Source organism: Littorina saxatilis, linkage group LG1 (assembly GCF_037325665.1).
Source record: "Littorina saxatilis isolate snail1 linkage group LG1, US_GU_Lsax_2.0, whole genome shotgun sequence".
NCBI lineage: Eukaryota > Metazoa > Mollusca > Gastropoda > Littorinimorpha > Littorinidae > Littorina > Littorina saxatilis.
In genome coordinates, this window is record NC_090245.1 from 28,545,660 (window position 1) to 28,565,788 (window position 20,129).

General features: G+C 43.2%; 3 protein-coding genes across 5 annotated transcripts in view; 1 reads left to right on the forward strand and 2 right to left on the reverse strand.

Moving 5' to 3' along the window:
• The window catches only part of LOC138966149 (uncharacterized), a 4,787-nt gene extending 484 nt beyond the window's left edge, over positions 1 to 4,303 (forward strand). The window contains exons 1-3 of the mRNA XM_070338268.1: positions 1 to 568; positions 967 to 1,113; positions 2,344 to 4,303. The exon at positions 1 to 568 is cut by the window's left edge and continues 484 nt beyond it. Coding sequence (XP_070194369.1) covers positions 313 to 568; positions 967 to 1,113; positions 2,344 to 3,014 — 1,074 coding nt within the window. The 5' untranslated portion in view covers positions 1 to 312 and the 3' untranslated portion in view covers positions 3,015 to 4,303. The remainder of the gene's footprint in view (positions 569 to 966; positions 1,114 to 2,343) is intronic.
• Positions 4,304 to 7,124: 2,821 nt separating this feature from the next.
• On the reverse strand, positions 7,125 to 12,140 carry LOC138966154 (uncharacterized). Its single transcript, XM_070338280.1, has 3 exons — positions 11,486 to 12,140; positions 10,293 to 10,439; positions 7,125 to 8,574 (listed from the first exon to the last, which is right to left on the reverse strand). The coding sequence occupies exons 1-3, from the start codon at positions 11,808 to 11,810 to the stop codon at positions 8,213 to 8,215; spliced, it is 834 nt and encodes a 277-aa protein (XP_070194381.1). The 5' UTR covers positions 11,811 to 12,140; the 3' UTR covers positions 7,125 to 8,212.
• Positions 12,141 to 15,296: 3,156 nt separating this feature from the next.
• The window catches only part of LOC138966171 (uncharacterized), a 55,096-nt gene continuing 50,263 nt past the window's right edge, over positions 15,297 to 20,129 (reverse strand). For all 3 annotated transcript variants that reach the window (XM_070338312.1, XM_070338304.1, XM_070338319.1), the window contains one exon: positions 15,297 to 20,011. In XM_070338312.1, coding sequence (XP_070194413.1) covers positions 18,538 to 20,011 — 1,474 coding nt within the window. In that variant the 3' untranslated portion in view covers positions 15,297 to 18,537. The remainder of the gene's footprint in view (positions 20,012 to 20,129) is intronic.

Below are 20,129 nucleotides of genomic sequence, written 5' to 3' on the forward strand. Positions count from 1 at the left end.
AACTTTTTAACATTGCAGCAGTACTACAGGCGGCACTAATAACAACAGCAGGAGCAACTGGAGCGACATCATCAGCAACGGCGAGAACAACAGCAGCAGCGACAACAAACAACGACTCCCAAGTTAAACAGCAACAGCTGTGAGAAACGCTGCAGAAGCCAGAAGAAGACGAAGACCATAACACAAAAGCACGACAACAACAACAACAACAACAACAACAACACAACAACAACAACAACAACAACAATAAAAACAACAACAACAACACAACCACCACCAACACCAACATCAACAGAGAAAATTCTAAGAAAGATGCCACCTTTCAGCGGTCGCCCAAGAGGATACAGGGCAGGAGTCATTCTACTGTTCCTAGCCACCATCATCTACCTCGTTGGATGTGGTGCCCCCTATTGGGCGAGCGAAGACCACTCGTTAGGCCCTAAAAACATAGGCAAAACCATGTCTACATATAACGGACTGTGGACTTTCTGCGTAACCGTGGGGACCTCTGGGTTTGGCTTTGGATTCGGTACCACGACCTGTACTGCCTACGGAGTCTACGGTCTGCGTAAGTATTTTGGTTCCATATTTAAAAAAACAAAAAAGCTCACTTAAATGAAATAAGAAGGCAGGTCTGCTTTATGACCTATTGCTTATTGATGAAAGTATTGCCGGTCAACATATTATTGATGACAGATTACATTGGAAGTTTTTATTACATCATTTACCTCAACTCCTGCAGATTCAGAGGAGCACATTCACTCTTACAACCCTGTCATCATCATCACCATCATCATCATCATCATCATCATCATCATCATCATCATCATCATCATCATCATCATCATCATCATCATTATCATCATCATGGCGTCGACGGCGATGAAGACAATAATGTCACAACCTCATCCTTACTGTCACTGCTACCCGAAATAAAGATTTTTGTCTCTTTTTTGTTTTCTTCAGCAAGCGACTTCCACGTTGCGAGGGCTCTGTCATGCTTCTGCCTGATCGGTTTGCTGGTATGCTGTTTCTATGCTGCTCTCACCAACTGTACTAACTGCGTCGCCCCCTCTTCCTATCCGCTGCTAGAAATCGGCTCAACACTGGCAGGTAAAGGCAATGCAAAGTTCTGACAAACTTTAGTCATTACTTAAATGATTCTGTGTATGTGTGTGTGAGTGTGTGTTGTATGTGTGTGTGTGTGTGTGTGTGTGTGTGTGTGTGTGTGTGTGTGTGTGTGTGTGTGTGTGTGTGTGTGTGTGTGTGTGTGTGCATGTATGCGTGCAAAGTTTTGTTAAACCCCTCTGGAGGACAATCACCGGAGGATGGTTTTTACATTTAGTCAAGTTTTGACTAAATATTTTAACATAGACTGGGAATCGAAACGAGGGTTGTGGTGTATGTGTGTGCGTGCGTGCGTGTGTATAGAGCGATTCAGACAAAACTACTGGACCGATCTTCCTGAAATTTCACATGATAGTTCCTGGATATATTATTTCCAGACTTTTTCTTGGAGCAATGACTGATGACGTCATATCTGGCTTTTTTGTGAACGAACAAACGAACGAACTTTATTACTCAAGGATGGAGATTTTAGGCTGACGCCTAGTCTTACAATCTGTCCCTGCTATAACTAAACATGTATTAAGATGAGGCAGATGTGAAAGTTGAGGCTGCACCGTCATGCTCTTGTTTTTTAACCGAATCTGTTGAAATTTTTGGTCAAGTAATCTTCGACGAAGCCCGAACTTTGGTATTGCATTTCAGCTTGGAGACTTAAAAATTAATTAATGAGTTTGCTCATTAAAGTTGTCATTAAAATCGATTTTTAAAATTGATTGCATTGTATTCATCATCTTCTCCTGATTTCAAAAATATATATAGATATGGCATGTTTACTCTAAACATGTGCTCAGGATAAAAGAAAATAGGTTCAGTAAGTACTACGGACGCGTGCTTCGCTGCGGCGAGCTTGACCCATCTCGGTCTTCGGCATGGTTAGCCGAGACTATCTGAATGTAGTCTCGGCGATGATTGGTTTGTGGTGTTTATATTGACTAAATTTTTATATTGCTTCACGCGACTTGTATATTCTAAAGTTATCAAATGGACAATAATGAATGTGCTGTACACATAATGTCCAGGACTTTTTCGCTGCGTTGTTGTTGTTGTTGTTGTTGTTGGTGGTGGTGGTGTTGGTGTTGGTGGTGGTGTTGGTGGTGATGATGTTGATGACGACGACGACGCTGATGATCAACAGTCGTCGATCACTTGCGCGACGATCTGCATGTAAGCAAAGCAGCAGACTACATTTCTCAACATTATTTCGTTGTTTCTCAGGGTTGCTTGGCTTCTTCGGCTGCCTGGTGTTTGCTGCCTTCAAAGCAGGATCTCGTGGTACGAGTCTGGGCAGCTTGCTGTCTGGCATGCCTGACATGTCTGGAATGTCTGGAATGTTTGGCGTGGGCTTAGGTACGAGCCCCCGATCCCCCACTGCTGCCTTCGGGTCTTCTCTCACCCTGGACTGGGGATTCTACCTGGCAGCCGTCGGTTGCGCCCTCACCCTCATCGCCGCTGTCGTCATCTCCCTCTCCAACAAGCCAGGTGCTACCCAGGGTGCCGAAGGCCCTGCTGCCATTCCGATGACCACCATTTCTGTACGTCAAGGTCAGGGTCTCCCGGTTTACCAAGGTCAAAGTCTAGGCCTAGCTCCACCCATTTACCAAATTCAAGGGCAAGGGCAAAATTACCGCCAAGGTCAAGGTCAACAGTTTAACCCAGGTCAGGGTCAAGGTTATCCGCCCGTCCAAGGTCAAGGTCAAGTTCTGGCTACCGGGCATGGTCAAGGTCAGGTTCGCGGGACTGGAGAGCCGCAAGGTCTGGGTCCGATTCAGTTTGCGGGAGTTCCCCAAGACCCTAAGTCTCCAAGGTCTGGTTCCCAGGAAGGCCTTGAGCTACAGGAACCTGATGCTGGTTCTGACTCCCCTGTTGAGACGGACTCTGAGATGTAGACATTGTCACGGAAAATGGTCGTGTGAGATTGATGGAATGCAAAGCTATTGTTATTTTGGGTTAAATATTCTCACCTGAGTTTTTTTTTCTTTTTTTTTCTTTTTTGGGGAATTACGTCAATACTGTCGTAAGAGCACGCTTTTGTTATGGCTTTTATACATGTAATGTGAATAAACGTTTGCATAGATCATACCTATACCAACTGAAGCTTGCTCTCACAAACCAGCAAAGCTGAACTGTATATATATATCAGCGTTATTATCGTCATAAATTTAAGTATACATGATTATTTGAAGGTGTGGATCAGAACACAACATTTGAATACTACTGCTAGCGAACAGAATATTCTTGTCACCATACGCGCTACATGTCGATGATAATACGCGCTTGTACTGAGTTCTTTTGATTGATGCATTTTGTGGATAAATGGAAACAAGTCGCGTAAGGCGAAATTACTACATTTAGTCAAGCTGTGGAACTCACAGAATGAAACTGAACGCACTGCATTTTTTCACAATGACCGTAGTCCGCCGCTAGTGCAAAAGGCAGTGAAAGTGACGAGCCTGTTTAGCGCGGTAGCGGTTGCGCTGTGCTGCATAGCACGCTTTACTGTACCTCTCTTCGTTTTTAACTTTATGAGCGTGTTTTTAATCCAAACATATCATATCTATATGTTTTTGGAATCAGGAATCGACAAGGAATAAGATGAAATTGTTTTCAAAACGATTTCGAAAATTCAATTTTAATCATAATTTTTATATTTTTAATTTTCAGAGCTTGTTTTTAATCCGAATATAACATATTTATATGTTTTTTGAATCAAAACATGATGAAAAATACAATAAAAGTAATTTTGGATCGTTTTATAAAAAAAATTATTTTAATTACAATTTTCAGATTTTTAATGACCAAAGACATTAATTAATTTTTAAGCCTACATGCTGAAATGCAATACTGAAGTCCGGCCTTTGTCGAAGATTGCTTCCCCAAAATTTCAATCAATTTGATTGAAAAATGAAGGTGTGACAGTGCCGCCTCAACTTTTACAAAAAGCCGGATATGACGTCATAAAAGACATTTATCGAAAAAATGAAAAAAAATATCTGGGGATATCATACCCAGGAACTCTCATGTAAAATTTTATAAAGATCGGTCCAGTAGTTTACTCTGAATCGCTCTACACACACACACGCACAGACACACACACACACACATACACACACACACACACACACACATACACACACACACACACACACACACACACACAAACAAACACACACACACACACACACACACATACATATAGATACACACACACATACACCACGACCCTCGTCTCGATTCCCCCTCTATGTTAAAACATTTAGTCAAAACTTGACTAAATGTAACAAGTCGCGTAAGGCGAAAACACAACATTTAGTCAAGTAGCTGTCGAACACACAGAATGAAACTGAACGCAATGCCATTTTTCAGCAAGACCGTATACTCGTAGCATCGTCAGTCCACCGCTCATGCCACTGATACACAAAATATCCCTGAAGAGTCGACATAAATGTCCGATCATAAGAGGTAACAAGTCGCGTAAGGCGAAAATACAACATTTAGTCAAGTAGCTGTCGAACTCACAGAATGAAAACTGAACGCAATGCAACGCAGCAAGACCGTATACTCGTAGCATCGTCAGTCCACCGCTCAGTGCGCTCACGGCAAAGGCAGTGAAATTGACAAGAAGAGCGGGGTAGTAGTTGCGCTAAGAAGGATAGCACGCTTTTCTGTACCTCTCTTTGTTTTAACTTTCTGAGCGTGTTTTTAATCCAAACATATCATATCTATATGTTTTTGGAATCAGAAACCGACAAGGAATAAGATGAAAGTGTTTTTAAATTGATTTCGACAATTTAATTTTGATAATAATTTTTATATATTTAATTTTCAGAGCTTGTTTTTAATCCAAATATAACATATTTATATGTTTTTGGAATCAGAAAATGATGGAGAATAAGATGAACGTAAATTTGGATCGTTTTATAAATTTTTATTTTTTTTTACAATTTTCAGATTTTTAATGACCAAAGTCATCAATTAATTTTTAAGCCACCAAGCTGAAATGCAATACCGAAGTCCGGGCTTTGTCGAAGATTACTTGACCAAAATTTCAACCAATTTGGTTGAAAAATGAGGGCGTGACAGTGCCGCCTCAACTTTCACAAAAAGCCGGATATCACGTCATCAAAGACATGTATCAAAAAAATGAAAAAAATATCTGGGGATATCATACCCAGGAACTCTCATGTCAAATTTCATAAAGATCGGTCCAGTAGTTTAGTCTGAATCGCTCTACACACACACACACACACACACACACACACACAGACACACGCACATACACCACGACCCTCGTCTCGATTCCCCCCTCTACGTTAAAATATTTAGTCAAAACTTGACTAAATATAACAAGTCGCGTAAGGCGAAAATACAATATTTAGTCAAGTAGCTGTGGAACTCACAGAATGAAAGTGAACGCAATGTAATTTTTCAGCAAGACCGTATACTCGTAGCATCGACCCCATCGTCAGTCCACCGCTCATGGCAAAGGCAGTGAAATTGACAAGAAGAGCGGGGTAGTAGTTGCGCTAAGAAGGATAGCACGCTTTTCTGTACCTCTCTTTGTTTTAACTTTCTGAGCGTGTTTTTAATCCAAACATATCATATCTATATGTTTTTGGAATCAGGAACCGACAAGGAATAAGATGAAAGTGTTTTTAAATTGATTTGGACAATTTAATTTTGATAATAATTTTTATATATTTAATTTTCAGAGCTTGTTTTTAATCCGAATATAACATATTTATATGTTTTTGGAATCAGCAAATGATGGAGAATAAGATAAACGTAAATTTGGATCGTTTTATAAATTTTTATTTTTTTTTACAATTGTCAGATTTTTAATGACCAAAGTCATCAATTAATTTTTAAGCCACCAAGCTGAAATGCAATACCGAACCCCGGGCTTCGTCGAAGATTACTTGACCAAAATTTCAACCAATTTGGTTGAAAAATGAGGGCGTGACAGTGCCGCCTCAACTTTCACGAAAAGCCGGATATGACGTCATCAACGACATTTATCAAAAAAATGAAAAAAAACGTTCTGGGATTTCATACCCAGGAACTCTCATTTCAAATTTCATAAAGATCGGTCCAGTAGTTTAGTCTGAATCGCTCTACACACACACACACACGCACGCACACACACACGCACATACACCACGACCCTCGTTTCGATTCCCCCTCGATGTTAAAATATTTAGTCAAAACTTGACTAAATATAAAAAGACGAAATGCCGAGAGAACATCTCCGTGGGTATATATACAGAAATATTTTCAGAATTTAGTTCTTACACGAGAGTCTAAACATATTTGCATTCTTGATTTAAACGTATTAAAAATGTGAAGACACGTGTATCTTTTGTGCATTTTATCTGTGGTTGTTACTTCTGTTGGTAACTGTTGCATGTTCTGTGTGTTTCGATGTGGTAGACCTATTGTGCGTGAGTCTGGAAGTGGGGAGTGTGTGTGTGTGTGAGTGTGTGTGTGTGAGTGTGTGTGTGTGTGTGTGTGTTCTATCTATGTCTCTGGTGTGTGTGTGTGTGTGTGTGTGTGTTTGTATGTGTGTGTGTGTGTGTGTTTGTGGGTGTGTGTGTGTGTGTGTGTGTGTGTGTTTGTGTGTGTGTGTGTGTGTGTGTGTGTGTGTACACTGGTAAACATTATCATTAAAAGCGTCTTCTTTTTTTTAATACACAAACACACACACACACACACACACACACACACACACACACACACACACACACACACATCACACACACACACATACACACACACACATACACACACACATACACACATACACATACACACATACACAAACACACACACACACACACACATACACACACACACACACACACACACACACACACACACACACACACACTACTAATAAGACAGACAAGCAGACAGAAAGAGAGGCAGATACAGAAGAAAACAAAGGGACACAGGAGAGGAGGAGATATTAATGTCGGTATTCATAGATGAACACACATAAGTTTTATTTCAAAAGTTTAATTATACAAACTCCCATTCTAAATATAATTACTAACATTGAAGCACTATTATGAACAGTAGCATCTGAGAAATATAGGTTTTGTAAGTCAAATTTCAAAAGGAAAGTTGTGCATGGACAACACGCGGATTCCTTGATGACTACCGAAACGGTTGTTTTATTTTCAACGACATCTCATATGTCTGTTGGTGTACTCATTCTGTATGATAATCTACATAAATGGCATAGCGGAAAATGTGGGCATTTAAATTGAAAACGCCTTAAAAAAAAAACGTTGAATAGTCAAAATTTACAATTTACAGGATAGCTTCAAATGAAAAAGTTCATCAAATAGTACACTCACAAACCTGATTTATTTATATCTCCCGCGTCTTTTGGTTGTAGTCGTCCTTGTAATAACTCATGTATATATGAATATCACAATCAAAATTCGGATAGTCAACATTTAAAATTTAAGTCAGCAAGAACGGTTTATTCGCAGGCTTTTTCACAAATCATCCAACCAGAAGGCTCATCGCTTCATTTGTTCAATTACAATTTTCTTTGGGGAATTGAAGACTGTTCCAGCAGCAGACCTTTAATTTGAGCTGTTCTAGGGTCACTTACATGCAGGGGAAGTACTAAGTGAAGTTCACCATTAGTAAACTCCAATCAAGGTAAAGCTAGTCATTCACGCAGAGGGAAAGGATGGTGTCAGATTGTATTGTTAGAGCTTCAATGGATTAACAAGCTACCATTATTGCCCTCAGAGATCATTACACAATAATGAGATTCTAGTATAGTATAAACCGAATCCTCCTTCGTTACTTTCTCACAGTAATAAAAGAAAATTAGTAGTTTGAGCGCAAATTGTGAAATTGTGAAACGCACTACAGTATTGAGCCAGTTTGAAACGAAAAATCTAGACCCCTTGGATAGTCTTCGTAATTCTCGTGGTAATAACCCCAAATCAGTGAACGCGAATTCTGAATTTCACTCTACATTATATGGGAAACGCACCATACTATTGAGCCGGTGTCACGCTCGGTAAGGAAAAACAGCCTGAGCCCCAGCGTATACCACTATCACTGACTAAGGCTCGCTATAGGGCGGGGGTTGCTCATTAGATTGAGGCTGGCCGTTAGGCTGAGGACCTCCGACCCCTGGATGACCTTGACCGTGAGTGACGGCCGTCGTGAAGATGTCGGTGCCGCCAGGGTTTCTGGTGGGCGTGTCCAGGGGCTTGTAGTTGAGCGGCTTGTTGCAGACGGCCATGACGAGGGCAGCCACGACGGAGAGAGCGCTACCGACGGCGGCCAGGTAGAAGGCCCAGGCCAAAGTGACGTCATTCAGGGTGACGGAAATCGAGGTACCCAGGACGTCTTGTTCCTGGTAGTCATCTCCGTGTTTTGCCTTTCGCAAGTATACCATGCAGCCAGTGAAGCCGACAAGTCCTGCACACATGCACATGGGATGATGTTAACCGGTAATTTCTAGCGTTGCATTGAAATGTAAAAGTACATGACTCTTGCACGCACCTACGTGGGTTTGCGTTCACCCAGAATTTATTTCCGATAAAATATGAAAATATCGAATTCTTGCACACCCACACACACACAATCTTGTGTTTGGCGAAACTAAGAATTTACGGTATGATACTCGTTCGATTAAAAAGTCTGGAACGCTGAAGAAGAAGAAGATTAAAAGCTATGTTAAAACTGTTTTTGCTTTTGGTAATATACTAGCTGAATTTGAAATTGCCGGAAGCATGACCGACAGGTCAGATCAACGTAATACTTCTCGATTTCTATTCACCTTTTATTCTTTCTTTTATTCTTCTTTTCTCGTAGATTTATTTATTGTTGTTTATCGGGGGAATTGCGGGGATGAGGAGAGGTGGGGTGGGGGGTTTCATTTTTTTTTTTCATTTTCATTACTTTATTGTCCTATCGCTGGGAAATTCGGGTCGCTTCCTCCCAGTGGAAAGCTAGCAGCAACGGAGTCGCGCTACCCAGGTGTCTGCGTGTTTAGGTGTATTCAGCCACCTGCACTTATGGCAGAATGACCAAGGTCTTTTACGTGCCATTGTGATGACACGGGGGTGGGACATGGCTTTCGTCTCTGGGTCTGCACATAAAGTTGACCCGTGTCCGTCCCGGCCCGAATTCGAACCTGCGACCTTCCGATCACAAGTCCAGTGCTCTACCAACTGAGCTACCGGGCCCCTTGGAGAACTGTCTTGGCGAACGCTGTGTGCCGTTGTCCATTCACTAATGTAATCATTCATTTTCTGCTTATGCTGAATTAAACTGCATACCGCGGTCAAATTCAATATTTTTTGAATGAACTCGCATTTAGGCAAAGGGGTTCAAACAAAAGCGCGTCATAGTCATAAGCAGAATAAAATGTTGACCCACTTAACAAACCGAGCTAGTTTGTGCGATCTATTTTGTTATCAATGTTTTTAGACGATATCCACGCATCTGACGCAAACTTGAGGTAAAAAGCGTAGCTTTTAGTAGCTCATTCATGCGGAGTATAATGTAATGAAATATCATGTTTTGAACGCGCCCAACATTTACTTGGAAGTGGATGAAAGGAATTGGCGAGTTCTCAAAATCGTAAACAGAACTGTTTTGACAAGAATTAGCACTGCACCTTAAAAGCGAACGTCGCGGTAGTCATCCCGCAATGTGAAAGCAAAATGAATAGATTGCATAATATGAGAACATTTTACTTGTTGTAGAAAGCGTGAAATGTTTGGGTTTAGACAGTAAATATAAATTCTTTAGGCCTAGTCGTTTTGGGTAGAGTGTTTTTTTTAACGAGTGTTTGCCTAGAGAGAGAGAGAAAGAGAGAGAGAGAGAGAGAGAGAGAGAGAGAGAGGGAGAGAGAGAGAGAGGGGGGGGAGAGAGAGAGAGGGGGGAGAGAGAGAGAGAGAGAGAGAGAATGAGAGAGAGAGGGAGAGAGAAAAAGAGAGAGAGGGGAACGAGAGAGAGAGAGGGAGAGAGAGAAAGCGAGAGAGGAGGGGAGATAAAGAGAGAAAGAGAGGCAGAGAGAGACAGACAGACAGACAGAGAGACAGACAGAGAGACAGACAGACAGACGGAAATAGAGAGGGTGATGGATGGGGAGGGGGGGCAGCAAGAGTCTAGCATTGTAAGATATTTACCTGAAAAGGCAGTCACAGTCTCAAGACTTCTTGAATAATGTCCAGCAATGGAACGAGAGAAGCCGTTGTGCAGTGCCGTGACACAGGCGATAGTCAGACCAATGACACACAGACACTCCAGCAGTCTCACGACGTGAAACCAGGCAGCTGTGGAAGACATGTTGAGCCAAAAAATCAAATTGACAAATGCACAATTGATCTTCGACGGTTTCTAAATCTAGGGGAAGGGCCCCGTATATGGACTTTTTTGTTTCATGCTGGTATAGGGTAACCCAAAACAATGATTGACTAAACTTGGTTCCATGTCCTCTCACAGCGTCGTATGCTTTTCATGTCATTGTCCGCTCTCAAAGCTTCAGCCGGTCAAGTCTCGGTTGCAGTAAAACAAATATGTTGGACCTATCCGAGGCTCTCAGCCACTTTGTTGATGTGTACATGTCCATCCACTTTGGTTGAGTTTTCTGCCTAGCTTTGGGAACAGGTATTGTACAGTGGATATCTAAATTGACAAACACACACATTATTTTCGATAGATTCTAATGAGACCGTTGTCAGTATTGAAAATGGCAGCAGATGTACGCCATTATGGGTCAAAGTACGTGGGCCCACTTAATACCAACAAATATGCTCCATCAAATGAGTACTTATGTTAAAAACAGTCAATCCAGTAACAGTTTACATATCGATACATGATAAAATCCTGAACAACCCACCCTGTAAATAGAACTACCATGGCAAGTCATGTATGCTGTAGAACAAACACAAACATGTATTTACTCCTTGAACTTACAGACACAAATCACATTCACAAATTTCATATTAAATGTACAAGGGATAGACTCCAGTCTTAATTAATGTCATGACGAAGCTCACACGGGGCTGATTCTGGAGATGGTCGATGTACGTTAAGCTAAGGTCCCACTGTTACAAATATTTTGGCGAACCACAACGAGTTACTACGATTTTGCCACAACGATGTTTGCCACGAATGATTGCGAACCATCGGCCGAACAAGAACCAAGGAATACGAACCACAACGACTTCGGCGATTTGCTCCACGAATCCCAAATCGTTGTAGTTCGCCGTCAAAATTCGTCACAGTTGGACCTAAGCTTAACTATTACCTTTCTCGCTAAAGACAATATCGGATGAGACAAAACCTCGTTCTATGATCACTGATGAATGTCACTCACCTGAACCGGTGACATCAAAGGAGGTAAAGTCCTTTACGCTGACCTCTCCCAGCCTCTGCAGTGGCCTGGACGTCATCCACAGCCCCTGGTTAAGATCACCGGAGGCTGTGTCCCACGTATTTTGGTTAACCGTATTTTCGTTAACCGTATTTTCGTCGTATTCCTCGTACTCATCATTAGAATGTGAGATTTTGTTGATGTTTACAGAATATTCTGCACCGACCCAGTATGGCGTTGTGAAGCCAACAACAAACACCACGAAGGCGAAAAACAAGAGGAACACGCCAGTTTTGAATCCTCTTGGGCGACTTGAGACGACAGGCATTTTGATGAATATACGGCCTCTCTGAGTTGTGGTTTACCTTTGAGTCACACGTAACTATAGCTTTTCATTAACGTTGTGGTTTGGCTTAGTGTCCAAATTATCTCTAGCTTTTCGGGTACGCTGTGGTCTAGCTTTGAGTCGTTTCAGGTACACGGTTGGACTCGGGCAAGTCTCGATTTTGTGTGGATTGCAGCTGAGTAGACACGCATCAAAACCCAGGCACAGCAAGACCCGGGCTCAGGCGCACGAACCGAAAGTGGGTGCCACCCACACGGGAGAGAACAAACCGCGGTGTCTGATTCGTTAAAATCCCACCAAATCTCAATTCCAACCAATCCAACAACGCGGCTGGCTCCCGACCGGTTGGTAACTTCCGTGTGCACCTCGGCTCAGATCATTCTCACCTGAGAGCGCATGCTCAAGATTTCAATAGCTGTCGCCAAGGTAAAGTCAATGAGCTCAAAAGAAAATATCAGACATTTCCGCTTCTTTGAATGGACTTACATTGGCATTCAGGAGGCATGTTGAAACCTTTTCAACTACCTTTTGTGCTCGCAGCACTAGAAAGTAAACAAGGAATCACACAAACCGGCATTAAAGACACAATCCTACCCGTGTAAACGATTCTTCTTCTTCTTCTTCTGCGTTCGTGGGCTGAAACTCCCACGTACACTCGTGTTTTTGCACGAGTGGAATTTTACGTGTATGACCGTTTTTACCCCGCCATTTAGGCAGCCATACGCCGCTTTCGGAGGAAGCATGCTGGGTATTTTCGTGTTTCTATAACCCACCGAACTCTGACATGGATTACAGGATCTTTTCCGTGCGCACTTGGTCTTGTGCTTGCGTGTACACACGAAGGGGGATAAGCCACTAGCAGGTCTGCACATAAGTTGACCTGGGAGATCGGAAAAATCTCCACACTTAACCCACCAGGCGGCCGCGGCCGGGATTCGAACCCTCGACCTTCCGATTAAGAGGCCGACGTCTTACCACCCCGCCACAGCGCCCGTCTGTGTAAACGATTCGATTCACTATCCCATACCTGGCCAGGCTTGTTACATGAGATGAGACCAGATATTATGTGAAAAGTTGAGCCGAACTATTTTGCCTTGGAAATAGTTCGACTCAACTTTTCACATAATTATCTGGCCATGCTTTTACGTGGGATGAGAACATCCCTCCACTTAAATATACCAAATTATAATCACCATCCCTCCACTTAAATATACCAAATTATAATCACCATCCCTCCACTTAAATATACCAAATTATAATCACCATCCCTCCACTTAAATATACCAAATTATAATCACCATCCCTCCACTTAAATATACCAAATTATAATCAGCATCCCTCCACTTAAATATACCAAATTATAATCACCATCCCTCCACTTAAATATACCAAATTATAATCACCATCCCTCCACTTAAATATACCAAATTATAATCACCATCCCTCCACTTAAATATACCAAATTATAATCAGCATCCCTCCACTTAAATATACCAAATTATAATCACCATCCCTCCACTTAAATATACCAAATTATAATCACCATCCCTCCACTTAAATATACCAAATTATAATCACCATCCCTCCACTTAAATATACCAAATTATAATCACCATCCCTCCACTTAAATATACCAAATTATAATCACCATCCCTCCACTTAAATATACCAAATTATAATCACCATCCCTCCACTTAAATATACCAAATTATAATCAGCATCCTGGCTGCTTCGTCTGTAGAATAGGAATCTGTGATATATTACTTTCACGTGTTGTCAGCTGTGTTCGTTAAGCAATAAATCCATCAGGCAAATTCCACTCTTAACAAAAAGAACCCAGGCTCTTGAATGTCGAAGGTGTCAAATTCAGACCTGGGAACCCCTGTTTTGCACTTTGAGTATTCTCAAACAAACTTGGTGTATTTTCAAAAAAATGAGCGTACTCCACACAGTGTTTGCACATCCATGAGTAAAACATGCCTCATGCGCGTCCGTCACACCGTTAATTAAGTTTACCCATACATTTAAAACAAATGCTTTTTTCAATTTTTACTGACAAAAACTGTACCGTATTTGACGGACTACAAGCCGTGACTTTAAAAAAAAAAATTGCATTGCGTCTTATAAAAAGATGCGGCTAAAACGTTACCTAAACTTGAATAGCATTCACCTAATGGAAGTCGCCGCAGATTTTCATTTCGCTCGATTAGCGATTACCGGTACTTTATTAGCTCTCTACTCAAGACTCGGCGCTTTTCTCTTTCTTTCGCGAATCTTCGTTTGTCAACAAGTCGTCGTGACAAGCGTACAGAGAAACATCGGATGTATCAGAATCTCGCGCGCGCGAGATTTCGTTTTTTTGTGTCTCACGATAGTTGGAGGAGCGAGAGCCGCCATGTTGTGTTTTCGTCTGCTCGAAATGTGCGCAAAAGTCGTAAATCATCCCAAAAAAGCTTATTCCGGGCGGGACTACATGTGTGTGTTGGTTACAAATTGTGTGTGTGTGATATTTTTCTTCAAACTTTTTCACTTTTCTTCTTTGTTTCACTTGTTTATTCTCGGAGCCGATTTCGCCAAATACCGTACTTTCGTTTGCCTGGTTGTTTTGATTGATTGACACGATCCGATAATATGTTTTTCGACGGCGGCTAATATAGTGACGTAATCATGTGCCAAAATACTGGATCGGCTTCGGGATGGGCTTGTGAAGAAAAGTAGTCTAGGAACTTTTGTCGTCGTATGTTTTTCCCCCTGACCGTACTGAGCGTATTCTCGACAATCATGCGTACAAAATACGGCGAAATCGTATGGGTTCCAAGGTCTGCAAATTGCATTGATGGTCTCATCTCACGTTAAAAGCCTGTTCAGGTATGGGATTGAATCGTTTACACGGCTAGGAATGTGTCTTTAGTGCCGGTTTGTGCGATTCCTTGTCGAATTTCTAGTGCAGCGAGCACAACGGTTTCAACAGGTCTCTTCAATGCCAATGTCTATTCAAGGGAGCGGAAAAGTCTGACAGTTTCCTGGTAACACAAATTGAAGTGTTACGAACCTGTTGAAAAACGTGTGTGTGTGTGTGTGTGTGTGTGTGTGTGTGTGTGTGATTTTGTTTACGTGCGAATTAACGCACATGTATTTGGAACTGTTTTTATTAAGGCAATATATCAACACACACACACACACACACACACACACACACACACACACACACACACACATGCAATCAACGTACAGAGACACGTATTATTACACATACATATGCGCGCAACTTGTTCGCACACATGCACACGCTAGCACGCGAACGTTACATGAAAAGCTAACATTACCGGCAATTGTTATTACAAACCCTATTTTTATTCATTTATTCAACTTTCCTTTCTTCCAGGGAGACTGGTCTTTCGAAATATCCACGCAAAACAATACTAACACACACCTCAGCATGCACATGAAGTCACATCAACACACAAAGCCTTTTCAACTCTGTATTTTCTTTCAAACCAAAGCTCTCCAGGCTAACTATAAAATAAAACGGTACAAATAAAACGACAAACAACAGCAATGAAAATGACCAATGTCAGTATCACAAAAACAACCACTACAACAACGGCAACAACAAAACACTGCAAGAGAAACAGCAACAAAAAACTTCAGGTCAAATGATCTAGCGTTTGTGAGTCTACCTGTCTATTTATCTATTTATCTCTCTGTCCCTTTGTTAGTGTGTTTGTTCTGTCTACTAAGTTGTTTTCCTTGTCTTTCCAAATCCCTTAAAGCCTAGTGGTAAGGCGTCCGCCCCGTGATCGGGAGGTCGTGGGTTCAAACCCCGGCCGGGTCATACCTAAGACTTTAAAATTGGCAATCTAGTGGCTGCTCCGCCTGGCGTCTGGCATTATGGGGTAAGTGCTAGGACTGGTTGGTCCGGTGTCAGAATAATGTGACTGGGTGAGACATGAAGCCTGTGCTGCGACTTCTGTCTTGTGTGTGGCGCACGTTATATGTCAAAGCAGCACCGCCCTGATATGGCCCTTCGTGGTCGGCTGGGCGTTAAGCAAACAAACAAACAAAAAATCCCTTAAAGCAATGTGTCTATTAATGTGAACTTACCGAACAAACTTGAACTCGTTTCTCGTGAATCGTCTTTCTTTGCTTCATGTATGTCTTTTGTTTGACCTTTTTTGTAGGGTATAGTTGCCATATTTAATTTTACATGCAAAACGTCTAGCTTACAAAACAAAAACTTATGCTGAAAATTAAAGTAACACTAACAACGACACCGCAGCAATTTTTTGGCAGAAAAGTTTCGCAAGCTATTTGATGAAATATTAATGTATAGCTGACTGAGTTCCAGTAAAAGCTCTTCATTAATTTGTTTATTTGTTAGTTTACTTTCATCTCGCTAACCGGCACGGTTGGCCTAGTGGTAAGGCGTCCGCCCCGTGATCGGGAGGTCGTGGGTTCGAACCCCGGCCGGGTCATACCTAAGACCGGGGCGGGGATGTAGCTCAGTCGGTAGCGCGCTGGATTTGTATCCAGTTGGCCGCTGTCAGCGTGAGTTCGTCCCCACGTTCGGCGAGAGATTTATTTCTCAGAGTCAACTTTGTGTGCAGACTCTTCTCGGTGTCCGAACACCCCCGTGTGTACACGCAAGCACAAGACCAAGTGCGCACGAAAAAGATCCTGTAATCCATGTCAGAGTTCGGTGGGTTATAGAAACACGAAAATACCCAGCATGCTTCCTCCGAAAACGGCGTATGGCTGCCTAAATGGCGGGGTAACAAACGGTCATACACGTAAAATTCCACTCGTGCAAAAAACCCACGAGTGTACGTGGGAGTTTCAGCCCACGAACGCAAAAGAAGAAAGAATACCTAAGACTTTAAAATTGGCAATCTAGTGGCTGCTCCGCCTGGCGTCTGGCATTATGGGGTTAGTGCTAGGACTGGTTGGTCCGGTGTCAGAATAATGTGACTGGGTGAGACATGAAGCCTGTGCTGCGAATTCTGTCTTGTGTGTGGCGCACGTAATATGTCAAAGCAGCACCGCCCTGATATGGCCCTTCGTGGTCGGCTGGGCGTTAAGCAAAAAACAAAACAAAACAAAATTCATCTCGCTTCTTGCCTATCTGCATTTCTCAAATTCATCTGATTCAGCATCAATCTACGGTCGAGATTCACGGTCCCTATAATGCTCATACCCGCATCTCTGTATATAATGACTTTTTGCGGATGATTGATAATAAATTTTTTTTTAAAAGAATTTAACGTACAACTATCAAGTACCTGGAGCACACTCTCTGAAATAGTTAAACCACGTACGTCCAATGTTTATTTCAAGTCACTAATTATCTTTCTTTTCTTTATTTGGTGTTTACCGTCGTTTTCAACCATTCAAGGTTATATCGCGACGGGGGAAAGGGGGGAGATGGGATAGGGGAAAGGGGGGAGATGGGATAGAGCCACTTGTTAATTGTTTCTTGTTCACAAAAGCACTAATCAAAAAATTGCTCCAGGGGCTTGCAACGTAGTACAATATATGACCTTACTGGGAGAATGCAAGTTTCCAGTACAAAGGACTTAACATTTCTTACATACTGCTTGACTAAAATCTTTACAAACATTGACTATATTCTTTACAAGAAACATTTAACAAGGGTAAAAGGAGAAACAGAACCGTTAGTCGCCTCTTACGACATGCTGGGTAGCATCGGGTAAATTCTTTCTCGTCCCAACCAATATGGGACTCCCCCTAACCCGCGGGGGGTGTCACTAATTATTCACAGAAAAGATAAAGTAGGCTATATTGCTACTATGATGTAGTGCTGATTGTTCTAACACGGAAAACATCTCCCCCCCACCTCACACACACACACACACACACACACACACACACACACACACACACACACACACACACACACACACACACACACTCACACACACACAGCTTGGCCAAACACGTAAATCCGCTCTCTAACGCAAAACTAGCAACAGTTCAAATGTAAATCCAGTTTTTTCTTCAGATCTTATAGTAATCGCACGCACGATCTGATAAGTCATTGATTTTGTTTTGCACAGTAATATCTTGTACAGACAGCTTAAACACATACATATCTACATGTAGAATTGAACTGAACTGAACATATTCAGAATTTAAAAAAAAAGTTTTCCATTGGCAGTTAGTAAATCAAAATGACAAAGGCAATAACTACGGAAACAAGTAATCTCCATAACTAAAACATAATTATAAGCTAACACCAAAAATGACCTTGAGATATGTTCCCTCTATTGTTTTTACCTCTTATGATCGGACATTTATGTCGTCTTCAGGGATATTTTGTGTATCAGTCCTTGTAGCAGTCCTGAATCATTTTTGGTCGCACACCTCTCCTATACCTGTTCCAAGATAGACCACTTGATCTGAGGACGGTGCTACGCTCAACAAGTCAGTCACTTGCAAAACATTGTCACATCACATGTACATGGTACATCTTTAACGACATTTCACGAAAAGTTTCTCTTCCTACTTATCACGGGAGGAAACTCGATTCTATCGTTTGTAAGACCCCACGGTTTTCTCCCTTCGCGCGCAGCAAACTCAGAGAAGAAATCAAGCTCTGTTCTGTCACAAAAGTCAAAGGTAACATACATCTGCACTTTCTTCTCTTGAAAGGATTTAAGGATTTAAACAGTTCCCCTACGGCAGGCTATCATCAAGAAGCTTTCGAGCTTCGACCGTTCCTGGTTTTCTTCTTTTTGCTGCTAGCAGAGTCCGTGATGGAGAACTTGCGGTTGGACCTGGAGCTCTTCCCAGGCAGCAAACCGTTACGGCTCCGCGGTCTGGAGATGGGCGGTTTGGAGGGAGGGGCGGGCTGATGAGGGTCGATCCCCATCCGTTCAAAGTCCTTGACGAGACTGCCGTGCATGTTAGCAGCGGAGGCCGGTCTGAGGTCTTTTTGACGCTGAGAGGACTTGCCTCTGGAATAGGTGGCGTAGGACGACTTGGGCCTGCCGAGGACCAGGTTATTGGCGTTGAGGACCTTGCCGTTGTGGCGTCGCAAGCAGGAGTGGCAGCCGCGGGAGGGTGAGCGCGGGGGCGGAGGGGGAGGGGGCTTGTCCTCCAGATCCAGGTTGTCGCTGCTGCGTACGCGGCGCATGCGCTCTTCGTAGCTACTGTCCTGACAGGCCCCTGTGCAGAGGGGCTGGTGGCACTTCTCGCAGCGGCTCGCGGTAGGCAGACGCTTCTCTGGGCAGTCCCCGACACAGGCTGCCTGCAGACAAAGCCCACAGCAGCGCCTGTCGCGGAGTCTGGAGCTGCCGGAACGACCTGAGCTTGTCCCATTCTTTTCAGACTTCTCCTGACGCCTGGCTTGCCCACGGAGCTTCCTGGCCTCCCAGTCCTCCGTCACTATCTGGTATCTCTCCAGCTCCACCAGGCGGTCCATCATGGCCTTGAGAGGTGCCTCTGGTAGAGGAGCCGCTTTGACATAGTCCCTCCAGTCCGATCCTTCCCTGGCGCACAGGCGTAGGCTCACCTTTGCTACACTGTCGGGCAGCGGGTTCTTGAAGAGGTAGGGGGGCAGGTCGACCTTCTCGGCGTCAAAGTCGAAGCGACGCATGTCCCTCTTGTCCTCCGGGACGTAGATGGCGTCCAGCTTCTCCGGACGGAGGCGGAATACACTCTGTGGGTGAGGCATCTGCCGGCGGATGTCGTCCAGCGATGGTTCAAATCCTCCCTGCTCCGAGTCAGAGCTGTCGCCATCGTCTTCGTCCACACCGTCGTTGTTGTCGTCGCCGTCGCTGTCATCGCCGTCGCTGTCGATACCGCTGGTGGTACTGAGATCATCATTGAAAAGTTTGGCGGACTCTTTCATGTCTCGGTCGACCTGCCTCTTCTCCTGCCTCGTCATAATGCGGTCACCGTAGGAGGCAGAGAAAGGGCGAGGATGCACATCTTCCAGAAGCTTGGACATGATTCTGGGACTCAGGGTGTCGAATCTACCCGGGTCTACCCGGGGTGTGCCTGGTCTGGGGGTGGAGGGAGGGCGCGGAGAGAAGCCCTGCATTTGGTTTGAGATGTGCGGGGTGCGAACGCCGTGAACGGGTGTGGAACGGGGTCGCTGTGGCCCACTGATGGTGGGTGCTGCCAAGGAGGCGGATGAGTATGATCCATGTGCCGTAGTCGGCCTGAAAAAGACAAATACGAAATCAATGAATAGCATTAAGAGACTAAAATGACATTTGCTGAAATGATGCACAGTTTAACTATCCGTCGCGAGTTTGCAAAAAAAAAAAATTAAAGAAT